Source organism: Emys orbicularis, chromosome 10 (genome assembly GCF_028017835.1).
Source record: "Emys orbicularis isolate rEmyOrb1 chromosome 10, rEmyOrb1.hap1, whole genome shotgun sequence".
Taxonomy (NCBI): Eukaryota; Metazoa; Chordata; order Testudines; family Emydidae; genus Emys; species Emys orbicularis.
The window spans coordinates 3,550,269-3,567,815 of record NC_088692.1 but is presented as its reverse complement, the minus strand read 5'-3'; the positions used below and the strand labels follow the sequence as shown (position 1 = coordinate 3,567,815).

The window sequence follows — 17,547 nt, the reverse complement described above, 5'->3', positions numbered from 1 at the left end:
AAATATGGGACGCAACCTTGGAAAGGAAAGGAAAAGCCCCAAAGGGAGCCAATATACAGTTCTATGTGCAGCTGAAAGCTGCTTTTGAGGCCTTGATCCAAAGCCCACTGCAGTCCATGGGAAGTGTTCCAGTCCCTTCAATGGGCTCAGGCCTTAAAAGTACATTGGGTTTGTAACCTTATTTCCATAACTTTGCATAACGATGGCAAGTAAACTATACAGTGGCAGGAGAAATGGGACAGGGCTCTGCCGAGGGATATTGGGCAAGCTGGGATGCAGACTGAAGGCGTGGGGTGATTGAGAAGTATTATATGCTGCCAGAGGAAAGCCAGTGGGACTCCACTCTAGTATGAAAGAGCACATGCCATAATTAATTTGCATCACGTGCTAACAAACAGAACAACTTCAATTTCTGGTTGCTCTTTTGTTAAGAAGCATACGCATTGACTTGGACATGGTGGAGCTGATCAGCAGCCCTGCTTTAAATAAAGTGTATATTGCAAATAGCTGCTGTCACCAACAATACCATTGGCCCCACTCCACGGCAGGCCTGTTCCTATGGCCCGGATTCACCCAGGTACCAAGGCACACAATAACTTCAAGCGTGTGTGCGTGGTCCCTTGATCTGTTTTTAGTGACTATCTTCTCCCTACCCCCACTTCTCCCCTCACTTATTTCAGCTGTAGTCATCTTACCTGTTACTTGTAACTGTAGTAGGTACACCATTTTCAGACAGACGTGATCCCCCCCCCCCTTCCCCAAGTGGTGTCCTTTAAAAACTGCATTTAAAGTCCTTCCAGGAAGATGGGTGAAATTTCTTCTTCAGCTTCGTCTTTATTACAGCATATTTGTTGATTGTTTCCTCTCCTGTTACACTAGAAAGGTGGCAGTGTTTTCCTGAACTAAGCTGGATTTGATCCAGTGACACAGAGGTGAAGGCTATCGTAACATGCAACCATTATGGAACGTATAGCAACTCTGCTGAGGTCCAGCATGTGCATCCCTCTAGCCTGGAAGATTGAGTTGCATTCCCCCCCAGGATTTTTCTTGAACAGAATGCTTCACTTTTGCTAAAAGATTGTACTGTCTACCACACACACACTACTAGTTAATTACAGATAGTCAATTACATCATAGGTCTTTGTCATCTAGCAAGACCAAGAATGATTGAAGGAACACATCAAAAGCTCCCAGCAATCTGCTCTCATGTCTTTACAACTTTACCAATCCTTGTTTGACCTATGTTTGCAATAGTGGCTTCTAGGAAAAGTTCCAGGTGATCTGTTACATGGCTGGGGTAGCCAGGAATGCACTTAGGCTGCTCCTAGGTTATGAGTCTCAGGTCTGGGCTCCTGATGTGGGAAGTCTGAAACGAAGCCACCACTGGCTATGGAGCTCCCCATCTCCGGTAAGGGGAAAAAGATAAGAATAAAACATAAGATGGCTTCAATGCTTCCACCACTGCTGCTCTTGCTAACTCACTGCCCCAGTCGCAGGAGTGTTCATCTGATGTGACTGTGAGAAGCTGCTAGCTTTGTTTATTTAAGCTTGTGAAGCCAGCCAGGTAGATTTACCTTTTCATCTACTGCAGCTGAGAAAATGGGAACACGTACTTGCTGGGGTGTGGACCACACAGATATTACAGAGCCTCATCACTTTTCTCCATGGGCTGCTGGTGCCGCTAATTTCTACCGATATGCTCTGCTGTCCTGTGTCCTACCTTCCAGGCTGGGAAGGGACGTAGTCTATTGGTCTGATCACAATCCTGGGAACCAGGAACGCCTGATTTCTCATCCCAGCTCTGTCATAGCATCCTTTGTGGCCTTGGCTAAATGGCCTAATTTTCAGTTCCCTCCTGGTATTAGTTATTTTCCTCCAGGGGTGTTATGAGTGTTAAAGGGCCTGATCCTGCAACCCTTTGCTCACACAATTCATTTGAGTTCAGTGAGACTCTGTGAGCAAGGATTACTTAGGTAAGATTTCTGGGTTCGGGCTCAATGTGCTTTAAAGGTGAACTGCGCTGTGTACGGTCTAAGGATTTGTATGTATTAACATGGCATTGCATTATTATCCCTTTGAAATGGGGTGCTTTCCTGCCCCCTCTTGAAGCCTCTTAGCCCACCAGTGTGCCACCTTGCACACAGATCTCTGAAACATACGACGTGATCGCTCGCTTCCCTGCCTGTGGCCTTCCTCCTGCTCTGCCCTTTCTCCACTCGCTGCCTGCAGCGTGGAATCAGTGGTCCTGCTCGTCATGCGGCACTGGGTCTGAAGCAGGCTGGGTGGGGGAGCGGAGTGGGGAGTAGCATCCCCATGCTATGGGCCAGCCGGGGCAGAAGCTCCCTGCAGCTTGACGAAGCAGTAACTGGTCAAAGGGGCCCAGAGGGATGTGACCCATGGCACCAGGAGTAAGTGGTAGCACTAGGGGGTTGCACACCCGGCTACTTTGCCGTGGGATAGCTGCTGTGCAGAGGGCCACACACAGGAACTGGTCCAGAAATCCTAAGGCTCCACAGCTAACAGGAGGGCTGCCTTTTCCCTATGGCCTTGACCTCCAGTGACCTCTCACAATCAACTCTTCAGTGTGACAGAGAGTTGGATGGGCCAGGGAGGGATCCGGATTAAAAGCTTCTGCTGAGGCCGCTAAGATAAGGGCAGCGAAACCAATATCAAGTACGTCAGTAATCAAACCCTGAACGGGTCAGCTCGTGGCTTTCCTTCTCACCAGAATTAAAGGGTGATGGAAGGCGGGGGGACGGGGGGGACACACTGAGAGATGCGGTGCGCAGAGTTCCCAGTTTCTCTGTCTTGTTTCTGATAAATAATTGCAATGAGCAATTAGTGGTTTGCTCCCCATTGGGAAGCCTCCATTTGGAGTGATCTAAGAAACAATTAAACAGAATATGGTCGCTTGAAATGGTCCCACAAAGGGCTGTTTTGGACAGTCAGTACATCCCTTTCCATCCCAGAATCGTAAAGTGCTCTAAACGTACCAGTGATTGGAGCCTCACACCAGTTGTGGGTGGTGAGGCTAGTACCATCCTCCCCATTTCACAGAGGGAGAAACTGAGGCAACAAGAGAAGTGATTTTCCCAAGGTCACACAGTGGGGCCCTGATCCTGTGATGTGGCAAGCGCACTCAATGCCTGCTGCTGGGGGCAAGATGGTCAGAAGGGTTCAGCGTGTCTGGGGCTGAGCCATCTTGAAAATCTAACCTGTGAAGGCCAGCTCGGGCTTCTGCTCCTACTGCAGCCAGGGACAAACTTATTGCAAGGAGATCAGGGTCAGCCCCTTCGATGGGGAGATGTCTGGGTTCGGCACTTTGCAGGATCGGGCCCAAAGCTTGCACTAAACCCCAATTCACCTGCCTCCCACTGTTGCTCTTGACCCGTCAGTCCCGGGTGGCCTGATCCGGCACTAATGGAAGCTCTGTTGCTTATTTGCATCGTCCTTGTCTGTCCAGTCACCCTTTCACAAGAGTAACTGGCTGTCTGCTGCCGGGGAGGGGAACGTGGGGTGGGACTGACTGGGCCAACAGCCTCTTTTCCAAGGGCTGGAAGTGTGTCAGCAGAGCTGCCCACACTCGCTTCAGCAGAGCCCAGCTTCAGTTCTTCAGCTGACAGTTCACTTGCACTGTCCAGGAGAGAGCAGGGGGAAACAAGGCCTTACAGGTAATAATCGGTTACCCAGGGCACACTGGAGATCAGGCAGGTTGCCATTTGAAAAAGCAATGTCGCCCCAAATAATTATTGTCCCTGGAGCAAGAATGGCCTCTCCTCCACCCATATTCATAGAAGGTTTCATTTATGGACAGTGAGGATGGCCTCTAGCCCCAGTCCCACCCTGCTCTGGGACATTCCCCCCCCCCCTTCCTGGGTGATATACTGCCCCCAGTCCGGGCTTGGTCCGAAAATCCCCTCCGTGGATCAGTCCAGAAGGGCTCCTGCCCCAGTCTGTCCACCCCAGCCCTGTCCCCAGCGCATTGGCATTCCGCGCCTGCCGGCAGGGAGGCAAGAGCCAATGTGAAGCGAAGCGGATCTCAAAGCAGGCTGGGGATCGCCTGGCAATTGCAAACCCGACAGCGCCTCCCATCCCGTCCGACTCTCGATCCATCCGTCGGACCCGGCGCTGCAGCATCCTTCGCCTGCTGGATTGTCACAGTAAAACAAACACCTGCGCCCTTTGGAGCCCGAGAGACTCTGGCTCTCTTGATTGCGGGCTGCTTCACCTGCAGGACCACGCCCCCGGGTAGACAGATCCCAGCCCCGTCTCCAGGTCCCTACAGCCTCCCTAGCTGGCGTCTCACCACCCCTGGAGTTGGCTTTAGGGGTGACGTTAGCTAGGGATTGAGTGTTTCCACGGGATGATTTTGAATGCAAGCCCCACGTTGCTCAACCCGTGTGGAAGGCCCCACGTGTGCGCGCTGGGGTGGGGTGTTACATACATGGGGGGGGGGTTAATCTGTACTGCTCTGGGGGGAGTGTGTGGAAGTCAGTGTAGGATGCACTGCTCGGGGGGGGGGGGGGGCGGGGAGGTGAATGCTCTAGTAGTGGAAGGGGATCCGTGTTACTTTCTGGGCGGGGGAGGGTTAATGCCATGCTATGCATTGTTTTCGGGGGGGGGGGGGGGGTTTGTCAATTGGTCATGCCCTGCTCCCTGGGAGAGTTCATGCAGCACGCACGGCTCTCTGGGGGAAGGGGGGGGTGCAAAGGCAGCACGCGCGGCTCTGGGGTGTGTGTGTAAAGGCAGCACGCGGGGCTCTCTGGAGGGTGGGGGTGCAAAGGCAGCACGCGGGGCTCCCTGGAGGGTGGGGGTGCAAAGGCAGCACGCGCGGCTCTCTGGGAGGGGTGGGGGGGGGTGCAAAGGCAGCACGCGCGGCTCGGGGTGTGTGTGTGTGTGTGCGTGCAAAGGCAGCACGCGCGGCTCTCGGTGGGGGTGCAAAGGCAGCACGCGCGGCTCTGGGGTGTGTGTGTAAAGGCAGCACGCGGGGCTCTCTGGAGGGTGGGGGTGCAAAGGCAGCACGCGGGGCTCCCTGGAGGGTGGGGGTGCAAAGGCAGCACGCGCGGCTCTCTGGGAGGGGTGGGGGGGGTGCAAAGGCAGCACGCGCGGCTCGGGGTGTGTGTGTGTGTGTGCGTGCAAAGGCAGCACGCGCGGCTCTCGGTGGGGGTGCAAAGGCAGCACGCGCGGCTCTGGGGTGTGTGTGTAAAGGCAGCACGCGGGGCTCTCTGGAGGGTGGGGGTGCAAAGGCAGCACGCGCGGCTCCGGGGGGTGCAAAGGCAGCACGCGCGGCTCTCTGGGGGGGTGCAAAGGCAGCACGCGCGGCTCTCCAGGGAGGAGTGGGCGTGCAAGGGCAGCCTCGCTCCACTGCGCCCCCGGGGGGAGCCCGGGCCAGGGGCATGTTCCCCTCCGCGGGGCAGCGCAGCCAGGCGCGCACTAACTTTTGGCGCCGCGCTCGCAGGCAGAGCCGGTGCGAGGGAGGGAGGCGGGTCCGCGCGCAGCCCGCCCCGGCAGCAGCCCCTCTCCCTGCCCGCGGCGGGGCGGATTGCCGCTGGAGCCCCGCGGCTGGGTCCCGCCCCTGCCCGGCTGCCATTGGAAGCCTGCCCGGGCTCGGGCGCTCCCAGTGGCTGCCGGAGGTGCCCGTCAGCGGGAGGCTGCCCGGAGCCGGCAGGGGCAGAGAGGCAGCCGGGGGATGCGCCGGGGCCGGCGCGCTGGGGCCGGGGCCGGGATGCTGCGCCCGCTCCCCTGCAGGTGGCTGGGCCAGGCTGCGCGCTGAACGCGCCGCTCCCCCGCCCCAGCGCACCTGAGCGGCTCCGGGAGCCAGGCGCTGCCCGGCCGGAGACATGTCCAGGAAGAAAACCCTCAAGAGCAAGGGGGGGAGCAGCTCCTCGCCCTCCTCCGCGCTGCCCCCCGCCAAGGAGAACGGCCAAGCCGGCGGGGCGGCGGCCAGAGCCAAGGGGGGCAGCAGCCGCCCCCGCCCGGAGCTGCCCCTCAACGGGGCGGTGCTGCCCAGCCGGCCCTCCCTGAGCAGCAGCGGGGAGTTCTACGACGTGGCCTTCAAGGTAAGGGCAGCACCAGGGCACCGACCCCAGGGCTGGACCCTGGAGCGCCGGGCAGGGGCGCACGGAGCCCGGGACTGGGGAGGGGACCAGGGTGCCGGGAGGGGCGCACCGAGCCAGGGGGTGGGGAGGGGACCAGGGTGCCGGGAGGGGCGCACCGAGTCCGGGGCTGGGGAGGGGAGCCCAAGGTGCACGGATCCGCTGCTGCGGGGAAGGTCCTGGAGCGCACAGATTCAAGGGGGGTCGGAGACCCGAGGGGTTGGAGGACTCCAGGGCGATATGTGTGTGTGGGGGGGGGAGTTTGGCCCCGGAACTTGGAGCGCGCTGGCCCACGGGGAGAGCCCGACACAGGTCGCGGGGACCAGGCTGCCCCCCAGGTTTTAAGGCGCAGGGACCCGGCGTTGGTTGGCGCGGGCTGTTTGGGGGCGCAGGGGGGCTAGAGGAACGAACCGGCAGCCCCAGAGACCAGGAGAGGCCAGTGGGGTTCAGGAGTAGGCTGCAGCCGGAGGCCAGGGAGGAGAGCCCGGCTCGGGGTACCGGAAAGTGGGGTGCGCTCGGGGCCCGTCCGGGAGTAGGTTGCAGAGGGTCAGGGTGGCGGGTCGGGCTGTGGTTGCAGAGAAGGGGAGCAGGGGGAACCATCTCCAAGGGGGAATGGCAGCGGGGTACAGATGGGGGCGGGGTGGCTGGACATGTTAAATGAACCACTCCAGAGATTCCCCCCCCTCCCACCCAGTCAGGCCCCTGGCGATGGGTCAGGGGAGGTTGGGGAAAGGGAGGGGATCCGCACGGGGATCAGCAGCTTCCCAGCCGGGAGTCTCCGCGTAAACTTTGATCCCAGGGAGGCTGGGCAGGGTCGGAGACGGGCGGGAAGGCGAGGCCGGGACCGAGCCCTGCAGCTTCACTCTGTTGGCGGAATAGAGCCCGGGAGCTCGGATTGAGAGCCACGGAGCTGCACCTTAGCAGCCGCTGGGGGGGGGGGGGGGAGTTGGGCTGGGTAAAGAGGAGGGTCTCCCTGGAACCAGGGGGAAAGGGAGTTAGTGGAGAGGGTAAGGGCAGATCTTCGTGTCTCCCTCCCCCCCCCAAAAAAAAAACCCCCCACCCCAAACCTAACCCCTGGCACCTCGCCTGCTACTGCTATGACTTCCACCTACAAGGCTCCAGGAAAAGTTCTCCTACCCGGCACAGAACCCTGGCTGCGGTGAGCCCTGCAGGGCAGAGATTTTCCTTTGTTTTTCACCTACACTTTATTTTACTCTGGACATCTGTGCTAGCGTGTACAGCAATCCCCCTTGGCTGGCACGGGCGGGTAAGGAGCATGTCTTCCCTTTCCCTGTTAGGCAGTTCCCAGAGTGGTGCCCTACTAGGCTCCGTTCTTCTGCAACCTCCCTGGCCCCCGCCCCAATGGGTCTGAAAAATGTGCTTGAAAAGAAATAGCTGAAGATGTTCTTGTCTTAACAGCCTGGTAACAAGATGACTAGTCAATTATACGCCATAAGGAACATGGGCATTAAGGGGTGCAGTGTTCCCCTTTGTGATCTTGTATCTTTGTAGCTTTCACTGGAACTTTAAAAAGTCAGTGTCCCCCTGTGTACAGTAGTCGCTCTTCCTTTGCCTCTAGAGTTCTGGAAGTGATCTGTATTCTCTGTACGGCGGTAGTGCCTCTTGTCCCCAGTCACTGTGCTAGGTGCGGTACAAAGAGAGAACTAAAAACCTGCCCACAGTCTCTTGTGCAGACTGCTACTCCAGATACAGTTCCTCTTTGTGTTTGTGGGGGAGAAGCGCTCTGAAAAACATACTGGGAAGGGGCACGGTTCAGATAAACTCACCTCTAAACCCCGAAACATGCTCATTTCTCTTCTGATTCTTCATCACTGGGCTGCAGCAGTGAAATTAGATTGGTCAGTTTCCCTCTCAGTCTCAGGCACAAGTGACTGGGATCCAGCGGGTGGTTTAAATGCAAATCCCTTTCCACCCCCCCTTAAAAATCCTCCTTTTCTACTGACCTTTTAAAATGATGAATACAAAGCTTTCTGTTCCAATTAGGTATTGGAACCCTCTGGTTCCCCCTTAACAACATCTAAACTTGGCTTCTAAACCAAGATGACAGTGTTCCTCTAACCAGCTGCAATGTGCTGATTCTGCCTGCTGCTGATGGAATTTCATTAGTTTGTACCTTTAGCCTGTTCTGTGTCTCTTCCGTATTTCTAGGGCACCTATCACCACTGGATCTAAGTGTCAATTCCAATGCAATCACAGGGCCCTCTGTTCGCCCACCTTGGAGCGCTTTGTTTTTATTTGGCCCGAATCTGTAATTTCACATGACCCAGCCTGCTCTGCGCCTTGCCTTAACCCAGTTCCCTCTGGCGTTGAGGATCAAGCTGCGTGGAGGAAGCCAGTGCTGGTTGCAGCAAGGTACGAACCTTGGCGCAGTGTATAAAGAGACTCGGTGCCTTTGGCACCCTGCATGGCCAGGACATGATTGAAATTCAGTGTGTGGCGTGACAGATCAATTGCCTTTGGCCGAAGTGAATTCAGTGCTCCTGACACATCCGCAGTCCTGGAGCCTGAACGGTTCTGTTTCCTCTCCAGAAAAGGTGCAGCAGAGGCAGCCGCAGCTCAAGCTTCCCTACCTCAGAACTGTCTCTGCTCTAGCTTGCAAGGCTCCTCTCTCGCTGTCGGTCTCTCTGACCCATCCCGTCCTTGGCCTCTGCTGAGATGGCCAGCAAGGGGGCCAGGGACTGTCCACTGCCATGTTTTTTCCTGACCGGGACACCTGTTCCGTTAGGAACTGGATAGAAAACACCAAGATGTTTCAAATAAGCCAAAGAGCTGCCCGCAGGAGCTACCAGCCTCTGATTGAATTTGGTCTGGTTTCGTTTTTGAATGAGTGACAGAGATGAATGGCCCCGCAGCCCATAAAGAGCTGATTTGTAGGACTCTTATTCCCAGTCCCTGGAGGGCTCCAGTCCTCATCAGAGATGATTGCTATGTACAGAAGAGCAAGGCAGAGGCTACACTCTGATCTCGAATACACTAGTGTACAACGGGACTGACTTCAGGTCAATAGAGTGATGTCAGCATATAACCTGAGATCAGAATCGGACTCCTTGGACCTTCCCCATCTCACATTCTGGCAGCTGCCCAAGATGATGAGAAACTTAGTGCATCTGTCCAAATCCAAGTGACTTGCTAGCGAGTCGGTGTCTGTGAACCTATGAAGATTAAGCCCCTGTCCTGTCCCCAATTAATGAGTGGGACTGGTGCAAGTGAGATTTGTCCTGCTTTGCCTTTTGCTGTGAATAACAGCCCCGGGGGAACTTTGTTGATCCCACTAAACTTCCTGCACTTGGGCAGACTCAGAATTCCAAGTCTGCAGTTGAGAAATGAACGTGGAACTGGCCCTCTTGCCAGAAATCTAGACCAGAACTCCCTCCTGCTATGCAAGCAGCTATCTTAGCCTGAGAGATAAGATTGTTTATTACAGGACACCAAGTGAGACTGATTTGCGGAGAGCTAATCTTTGTAAAGGAAGCCATCTGCTGCCTGGCTGGCTTGACCAGCTCCATTTTTAAGGTTATAATGCGTATAACATTGGGGTGTGTGCGCGTGTATCAGCTTTTGGAACACAATGCTTTTGGCTACTGTTACGATTTACACACTAAGTAATAAGAGCGGGGGGGGGAATGGGCTGCTGCTCAGGCACAGAACTCCCGGGATGATATCCTGGCCCCGTCAATGGGAGTTTGCCACTGGAATTGCACCCCTGGTTTCTAGTCCCGTCTTTGCCAGTGTTCCCACCGAGTGATCCTCAGTAAGTCAGTCGGGGCCCGATCCAAAGCCCACTGAAAGCAAAGCTAGTCAATCGGCTCACTTCAGTGGGCTTTGGGGCAGGCCCGCAGAAGTACTGGGCAGCCACAAATCCCAGTGAAGCTAATGGAAGCTGCAGGTGCTCCGGGGCCACTGACTTCTCTGGGCTGCGTCCTGCTCCACTGAAGTGAATGAGACCTGAGTGCAACTGTTCCCGTTCCCCGATCTGTAAAACGGAGACGTGGCCCAGATCTTCCGAAGCTTTTGGGCCCCCGTTACTGACTTGTGCACGTGCTCCTGTTAATGGTGTGTAGCATCTAGGCTTGAGGACAATATCTCCAAACCGTACATACTGGCTGTACTTTGTAAGAGTGCCCTGAGGATCTTTCGAGGGTTATTAATGTGTATTTTAAAAATTGCCGGGTTACATGGCGTGTCTGGTTAAATAACGTACCTTTATTACACCCAGAATAACTAGGGGTCAGATTCTGTTACCCTTACTCCTCTTGCAGTCCCAGTGACTTGCAAGTAATGTAGGAATTGCCATAGTGGATCAGACCCAAGGTCCATTTACCCCCGTATCCTGTCCCCCAGAGTGGCCAGTGCCAGACGCTTCAGAGGAAGGCGGAAGAACGGCACAGTAGCGGATATGGGATAATCTGCCACCCACATTAGGTGTCATCCTGGTCTCTAAAAGTCAGAGTTTGGCTTAAATCCTGAACTATGAGGTTTGTCTCTAAAGATTTTGGAAGGATTCACTTGTCAAACTATCACCGGTCCCTTTTGGAATCTTGCTGAATTCTTGGCCTTAGCAGGTGGCAATGAGTGCCAAAGTCTAATTACATGGTGGGTAGGAAAAAATAGTCGCTCTTATCAGTTTTGCATTTACCACCGTTCTATTTCATTAAATGGATCACACCTCTTCTGTTCATTCCCTCTGAAGCACCTGGTATTGGCTACTGTTGGAAGACAGGATACTGAGCTAGATGGACCTTTGGTCTGATCCAGTCTGGCCGTTCTTATGTCCCCTTATTTTTGTGTTATGAGACAGGGAGAACAGAAGCTCTCCAAGTACCTCTCTCTAATGAAAGTGATTGAGGTTTGTAACCTACTGTCTTGTGCCAGGGTCCTAAAGTTATCTGCTATAAGCGTCATGTGAACAGCAGCATTTGGTCATTGCCAAGGCAGATTCGTGGATGTCGTAGCAATCCGTGCAGGGGATTTTCTTCCAAAGACAGACACCAAGGGGGTGTCTCTTCAATCTCAGACAAGTGATTCTTTTTAATAATTTTTTTTAAAAGTAGAAAACTTGTTCTCACTCCTGGCCTTGAGTAAACGTGAATCTAACTGTAGCCCCAAGTCTGCAAACACGGAGGCATGTGTTTAACTTTGAGTGCATGAGTAATCCCGTTAACATCAGTGGGCCTATGGTGCTGGAACCAGTCTCGGTAGTTAGGTTTCCCTTAAGGAAAACCCTCCTCCTCCTTTTTCCAATAATGTCTAACTTGCATTGCGCTCGATTTTTTGTCGTAGGTGATGTTGGTTGGTGACTCCGGGGTTGGCAAAACCTGCCTTCTGGTGCGGTTTAAAGATGGCGCTTTCCTGGCCGGCAGCTTCATTTCTACGGTTGGAATTGACTTCAGGGTAAGGTGCTGTTGAACAGCTTTAGACAATGTTGCTTTTTTGTGTTATTTCCCCCCGACCCTCCTTCCTGTATTCAACTATTCCATGAGTGGCAAATGCCAACCTCCGAGTTCTCCAGGGCGAGGAAGATTTCCTCCACAGCTGCTGCTAAAGCACCATCAGGGTTACACACATGTGCTTTGCACAGCCATTGCTTTATTTATCTGCTCTAGTGGGGTGTCAGAATGTGATGTATTGCCATCGCTGGGTGTGGGGAAACGCGTCTTCTATTGCCATAGGCAAGTGATAGCCTGGGAAATGCGATTGGGAGAAGCAGAAGCTTCATATTTTTTGTTTTAAGATGCTGCTTCGATGTATGTGTATCGTGACGTCGTAATCACAGGCATACGGCCTCCCTCCAGGGTCTACCATGAGTTGAAAACCTCAGCGGGTAGGAGAGCGCTTCATTCAGACCCAGATATCTACGCTGTTAACAATGGGAGCAGTGCTTGATATGTGCCAAGGCTGAGCCCTGGCATCTCTGGGCTTGGCAGTCCTTAGCCCCGGCACCTCTGGGCTTCCTGAATGGAAAAAAATTGCTTGAGCTCCAGCACCTCTTCCATTACAAATTAAGCACTGAATGGGACACAGGAAAATACTGGCAGATGGAATGTTTCGTTTAATCTCCACCCTCCCCACTGTTCTTTTTCGAAGCCTGCTTGAGGGCAGTGCTTCCTTTTCAGATATGCCTGGTGTCTGTGCAGTGCATCAGCCCAGTGCATCAGCCCCCGAGCTGTGGGAAGGGCTCTCTGACACGCAAGAGGCAGCATCTGAAAGTGTGTTTTGTTTGTCTGCGTTACGCTGCGGCAACCACACCACTTTAGGCTGATCTCAAAAGCAAAGTAGAGTCAGACCTGGTCCCGTGGCATAGGGACCCACCAGCAAAGCAGACCAGAGCACTGCTGGAAGTGATGTTGCTGACACAGGGCATACTTGTCCCTCCGAGCCTGTGTGACCCTGGGTCCTAGCACAGTTCTGGGCAGCCCAAGTGCTGATCAGTATTGGCTTCATAGAAGTTCTGAAACAGAGGTCCTGATCACGCATGGTTATTAAAGGGCCACATAGCATCCTTCATTCACAAATTTCTGATAGTGTCTTGGGTAACTACATTCTATGTGCCTGCATTCCTCCTGTTGTTTTAATTTAATACAATAGCTGCACTCCAGGAAGTCATGTGCTGTTCAATGGACATTGATAAGTGAAATTTGTCCCCAGATTTAGGTTTTATATTATAAGCCTTTTAAAAAAGAAAAACAGAAAGCCAATCAAAATAGTTCTATCAATATTTAAAAAAATAACTTCAATGGAAACTCTCTTTTTTTGCAACCAGAAAATTCCCTTGCAGAATTTGCAACCAGAACTTTGCAGCACTATGCTAGTGCTCGGGAGTAGAAATTAGTGGAAATTGACTGTGACTCTCCAATCTATTTAATTTGTCTGAGCTGAAAAATGCAAAAAATAAAGAGGCAGCATAAATAGTGCCTAGTTAATGAGATGTGTAACATTCTTTCAGTTTTAGTAATCTAAAGTGGTGTGAGTAAGGGAGAGGAAGAAATTCCATAGTATGATTATTATTTTTAGACCTGACTGTCCCGGAACCTGTTGCCAATCGATACATACACACCTTACAAATGCAAGCACCTCTGGGGAGAAATGTAGCAGCTGTTTAAAAGGACAATGTGCAGTATCTCATATTGATATAGTACTTCTCATCCCAATCCATGATATCAAAGAAGGCCTCCTTTTTTATAGTGGGTATTCCTTGGGTACAAAATCGGGGGTCGCAACCACCTGCCCTTCCCATGTTGCTAAAGGGGAGGGGAGTCCCAGCTAGAGCCTGCTACATGGAGTTGAAGGGCGGCTCTGGGGGACCCTCATATGGAAAAGGTTGAGCGTCACTGGCATATCATTGTATCAGTGGGAGCAAAGCCTTAGATGACCGGAACTGTTCCAGCTCTTCGAGCAGGTCAGCATGAATACAGAGTCTTTCAAGGCTAGAGGGGCTGGGAAAGGAGCCCGCCTTGGAAAGGCGGCTGGTAGAGCTTTCACTTCTCAGTGCACACATCTCCTAGTTATCCGTGAGACACCCAGCACGCAAACAGAGCTGGGATACTTTGCTCTCCTGCAGCCCCACCTCTGGAGCCTGTAAACAAACCTGCTGCTTGAGCCGCTCAGCCAAAGATCCCCTCACTGAGCCCATCAGTATTCCAAACCCGTCATGTCAACAGAGCCGCGATACGAATGCGAATAATGAGGGAATGAAATGGATTCGTCTCCCCCCATTAGCATCAGACATAGTGTTTACCTGAATATTAAACGTAAATAAACAAGAATCCAGCAAACCCAGAGAACGGCTGATGGCAGAGCAGGTAACTCGCTTTGGTGAGATGGAGCTGGAGAGCACGTTGCAGCAGATCCTGTGTCGTTGCTTATGGCAGCCTCGTGCTGTTGACTTGCACATTTCCTGCGTTCTCTCAGCATTTCAAAGCCCCTCGGCTCCCTGGTGCATTGGCGTGGCGTATGCCAGCTGCCAGCTGCATTCTTCCCGTTCAGGGCTGAGAACTGACACCATGGGCACCCCCGTCTAACTCAGGCTTGCTGCTAAATTTCAAGGAGCCCTTTCAACGTGCCACCGCACAGGCCCAGCTTTCCAAACAGTCAGCCAGAGAAAATATTTCTCTTTAAACATAAAAGTTTTGTATCTGTTTAGTGCTGGTGACAGCCCTGGAGGCTGGAGACCTCAGTTGATCTGCAGAACAGTTAAACCATGGGCAACCACAGCACATGCTTCAGACAACCCCCACGTGCCATTATGTGTCTGCTCTTACCTGGACGTGACCAATTCAGGGAGCAAGGGAGGTCAGCCTCCTTTGCCCGCTCAGCCTGTGACCTCCTGTAGGCGACTTGCAGCCCGGACAGGTGGTAACGGATTCTTTCCAAACACCCCATGTCTCTAAGTGGCAATTGTGTCCTGCGAAGACGCTCTCTCTGCTGTGAAGGGCTTGTTCTTTAGGGGTGACCATGCCACGCCGCTGGTGAGCCGGGATCGAGCTCCCGAAGGCTGGACGCCCATCCAGCACCAAGAGGTGAGTAATTCTCTTCGGCATTAGAGATTTGTGCTGCCATTTCTCAGGGCAGCCCCCAGGATGGCAGCCCTTTGCCACCAGGGCCCTGCCTGTCTCCAAAACGACCTGTTTGTATCATTTCATGTTTTATTTAAGGGACAGCAGTCCAGAGAGAGGAGAATCCAAGGCTGTGAAACCAGCTTTTTATGAGAGAGTAAATGCCCAAGAGTAGCCGTTTAGTGGAGTTTGGCTCCATGAACGTTGCAAGGAAAACTGACCTTTTTCATCCAGTTGTGGTTCATAACCACAGCTGGTGTTGATCCAGTAACCTAGAGAGACAAAGGAGGGGATGCACATGTTTTCCTCCCTCTTATGTGCGGGAGGCACAAAGCTGCTGCCTTTTGGGGATATCTTGTAGACTAGAGGGTCTGCCAAGGCCTCTCCAATGTGTCTCCTTTTAAGGGATGATACTTGTTTTGGTCCCAAAACTTCCTCTTTTCCACATGGATTTAGTGTGCTCCCCTCACTCTTATTGTGGAATTATTTACCCCAGTAATGAAGAATCACAGAGCTGAGGTTGTAGGCAGTCCTCTGCCCTAGAGGAAGGAATCCGGAAGGGAGGAAGCATTTCCAGTCTCTTGTGTGAATCATATTTTGGTGTCGCGCATTAAGTCTTGTGTTGGGCTCTTCAGAGATTGTGGGTGTCTCTTGGGTCTTTGCTGCACACGCTCTTCCAGTCAACAGAAACAATTTAAAAAACAGGTTTCAAGGGTGGCCACACAAGGGCATGCACTGATTTAGCTAACTTGGTTTGAGAACATACCTTTAGTTAAACTGGTACGAGTTTGCGTATAGACCAAGTCTTTGGTGATTCATTGGGCCTGCGAGTGGCCAACGGGAGAAAGGCACGAAGTAAGCAGACCACTAGCCAAGGATTTTGATGTCACTTGTCTGTGGGAGGACAGTGGTCCAGTATTTCTGGTCTGTGCTTGTCTAACGCTCCGTATGGAACAGGAAAGTATCCTGGGATTAGCTGCAAATTCTGCCACAGGTCCAATAGGGGCAGAACTAGGTCTGTGTCCTCCTTCAGAACGAACTGCTATCCACCATCCCAAGATCCTGACACTCCATGTAGGTGAGCTAGGGGACCTGTTCTTAGCAAATAATCAGTTTGACTTTCACCCTCTCCTCCTACCTGTGAATGATGCATGAACTCATGATGATGACTGTGAACCTGTTTGTTGTAACCGTACAAACGTCATGCAAACGTGCTTCCGCCTATGGGTTATTTGGTTTAACCGTGGCTCTGATTATGTGGGGAGTGATTGGTTGCTGAAGCCAAATGGTATCGTTGCTGTTTCCTGATTGGATGACTGGTTTTTGCGTCCCTCCTTTTTTTTTTTTTTCCCTAAGAGGAGAGCAGTCAAAAAGATGGCTTCCTGAACGCTTCTGGACGATGTCTCCGGGCTGATGCATGAGGCTTTCCCTTAATGTAATCATTTCCCAGGTTTTGCACTGTGCCTGGAAGGAAGGGAGGGTGGTTTGGGAGGAAGCCAGGAGAGGAGCAGGGTGGGAAGGTGCAGGCAGGGGTGCTGGAACAACTTTTATAGTGGCTGTGCTGAAAGCCATTGAACAAGATGGGCCCTATGCTTCAATCCAGGGAGTGCTGCTGCCCCTCTAGTTCCAGTGCTTCTGAGCGGGGGATGACTAGGGTGACCAGACAGCAAGTGTGAAGAATCGGGACGGGGGTGGGGGGAGTAATAGGAGCCTATAGAAGAAAAAGACCCCAAAATCGGGACTGTCCCTATAAAATCGGGACATCTGGTCACCCTAGAACAGGGGGCTGCAGCAGATGTAGGAAAAGGACCATGAGTGGGAGACGTGGCTGTTCCCTGTGCGGTGCCCAGACACAAAGGCTGGGCCATAGAACTGTGTAGTAGTTACAGATCAACGAAACGTACATTGCATTGATCAGGTTTGTGGAATCCGGCCAGACATCATTTATGCTTCTTTTTTGTTTCAAAACTAGAAACACCCTTCCGATTCTGACAACGCCAACCCCTTCTACAGCTGGGCGAAAAATCAGGAAGAAGAGTTTGCCAAAAAAAGGATGTCTAAATTCCCCTTCCACATCTTTGTTGCTGAATTTTTGAAAATTTGTCCATTTAAAAAAAATCGGATACTTTTTCACTAGCTCCGCTAGGTAGCGATTGTGGCGCTCAGTAAAGCAGAGCCTAGGGGGGTAAGTCTACACTTCAGGGAGTGACTGCAGTTTGCATAGACATACCTGAGCTAGCTTTAATCTCGCTGGCTGGGATACCGGAGCAGTGACGCTCTGGCAAGATGGGCTTCCATACGGGCTGTGTAAGCACACCTGGAGCCCTGGGTAATTAATTGGGAGACTTTGCTGTTCTGGTACCTGAGCTAGGTAGGTTAAAGCTGGCTTGGGTATGTCTGCACAAGCTCCGCTCACACCTGTGGTTGTACTCCAGGAACTGGGGGAAAGAAGAAAGAGAGGCGAAGAAAAGGAAAAAAACCATTCGCCTGAATGGCTATGGAACCTACAAGGGGTCGTAGATCCAGTTGGGACAAATAGGTGGGTGTTTATTTGCAAACATCTGTCTACATTCAAATAATGTATTTTTCAGTATTCACCCAGTTGTCGTTTATAGCCACAGCTGGTGTTTGATTTTTCCCTGGCAGAACCTGCTGTCAGCTGCTTTCCATGTATGCTGCTGTCGGCTTGCTGCCCTTGGGTGTTGAAAGCAGCCTCAAGCCAGGCTGCGTAATATTTCCAGATAATAGCCCTGGGAAAGTTCAGTGGTGTTTTCCCTTTGAAATCCCATTCTGGGCAGGCTTAGATGTTCAAAGTTCTCTCTCAGCTGAAGTTTTGCTGCCTTTCTTTAATGTGGAGCCAGGATTGTGGCTGCTTCATG

At 52.6% G+C, this 17,547-nt stretch overlaps 1 protein-coding gene across 1 annotated transcript in view; it reads left to right on the top strand.

Moving 5' to 3' along the window:
* The first annotated feature begins 5,840 nt into the window (after nucleotides 1-5,840).
* The window catches only part of RAB26 (RAB26, member RAS oncogene family), a 216,035-nt gene continuing 204,328 nt past the window's right edge, over nucleotides 5,841-17,547 (top strand). The window contains exons 1-2 of the mRNA XM_065412359.1: nucleotides 5,841-6,059; nucleotides 11,397-11,507. Of these exons, the coding sequence (XP_065268431.1) occupies nucleotides 5,841-6,059; nucleotides 11,397-11,507 (330 nt within the window). The remainder of the gene's footprint in view (nucleotides 6,060-11,396; nucleotides 11,508-17,547) is intronic.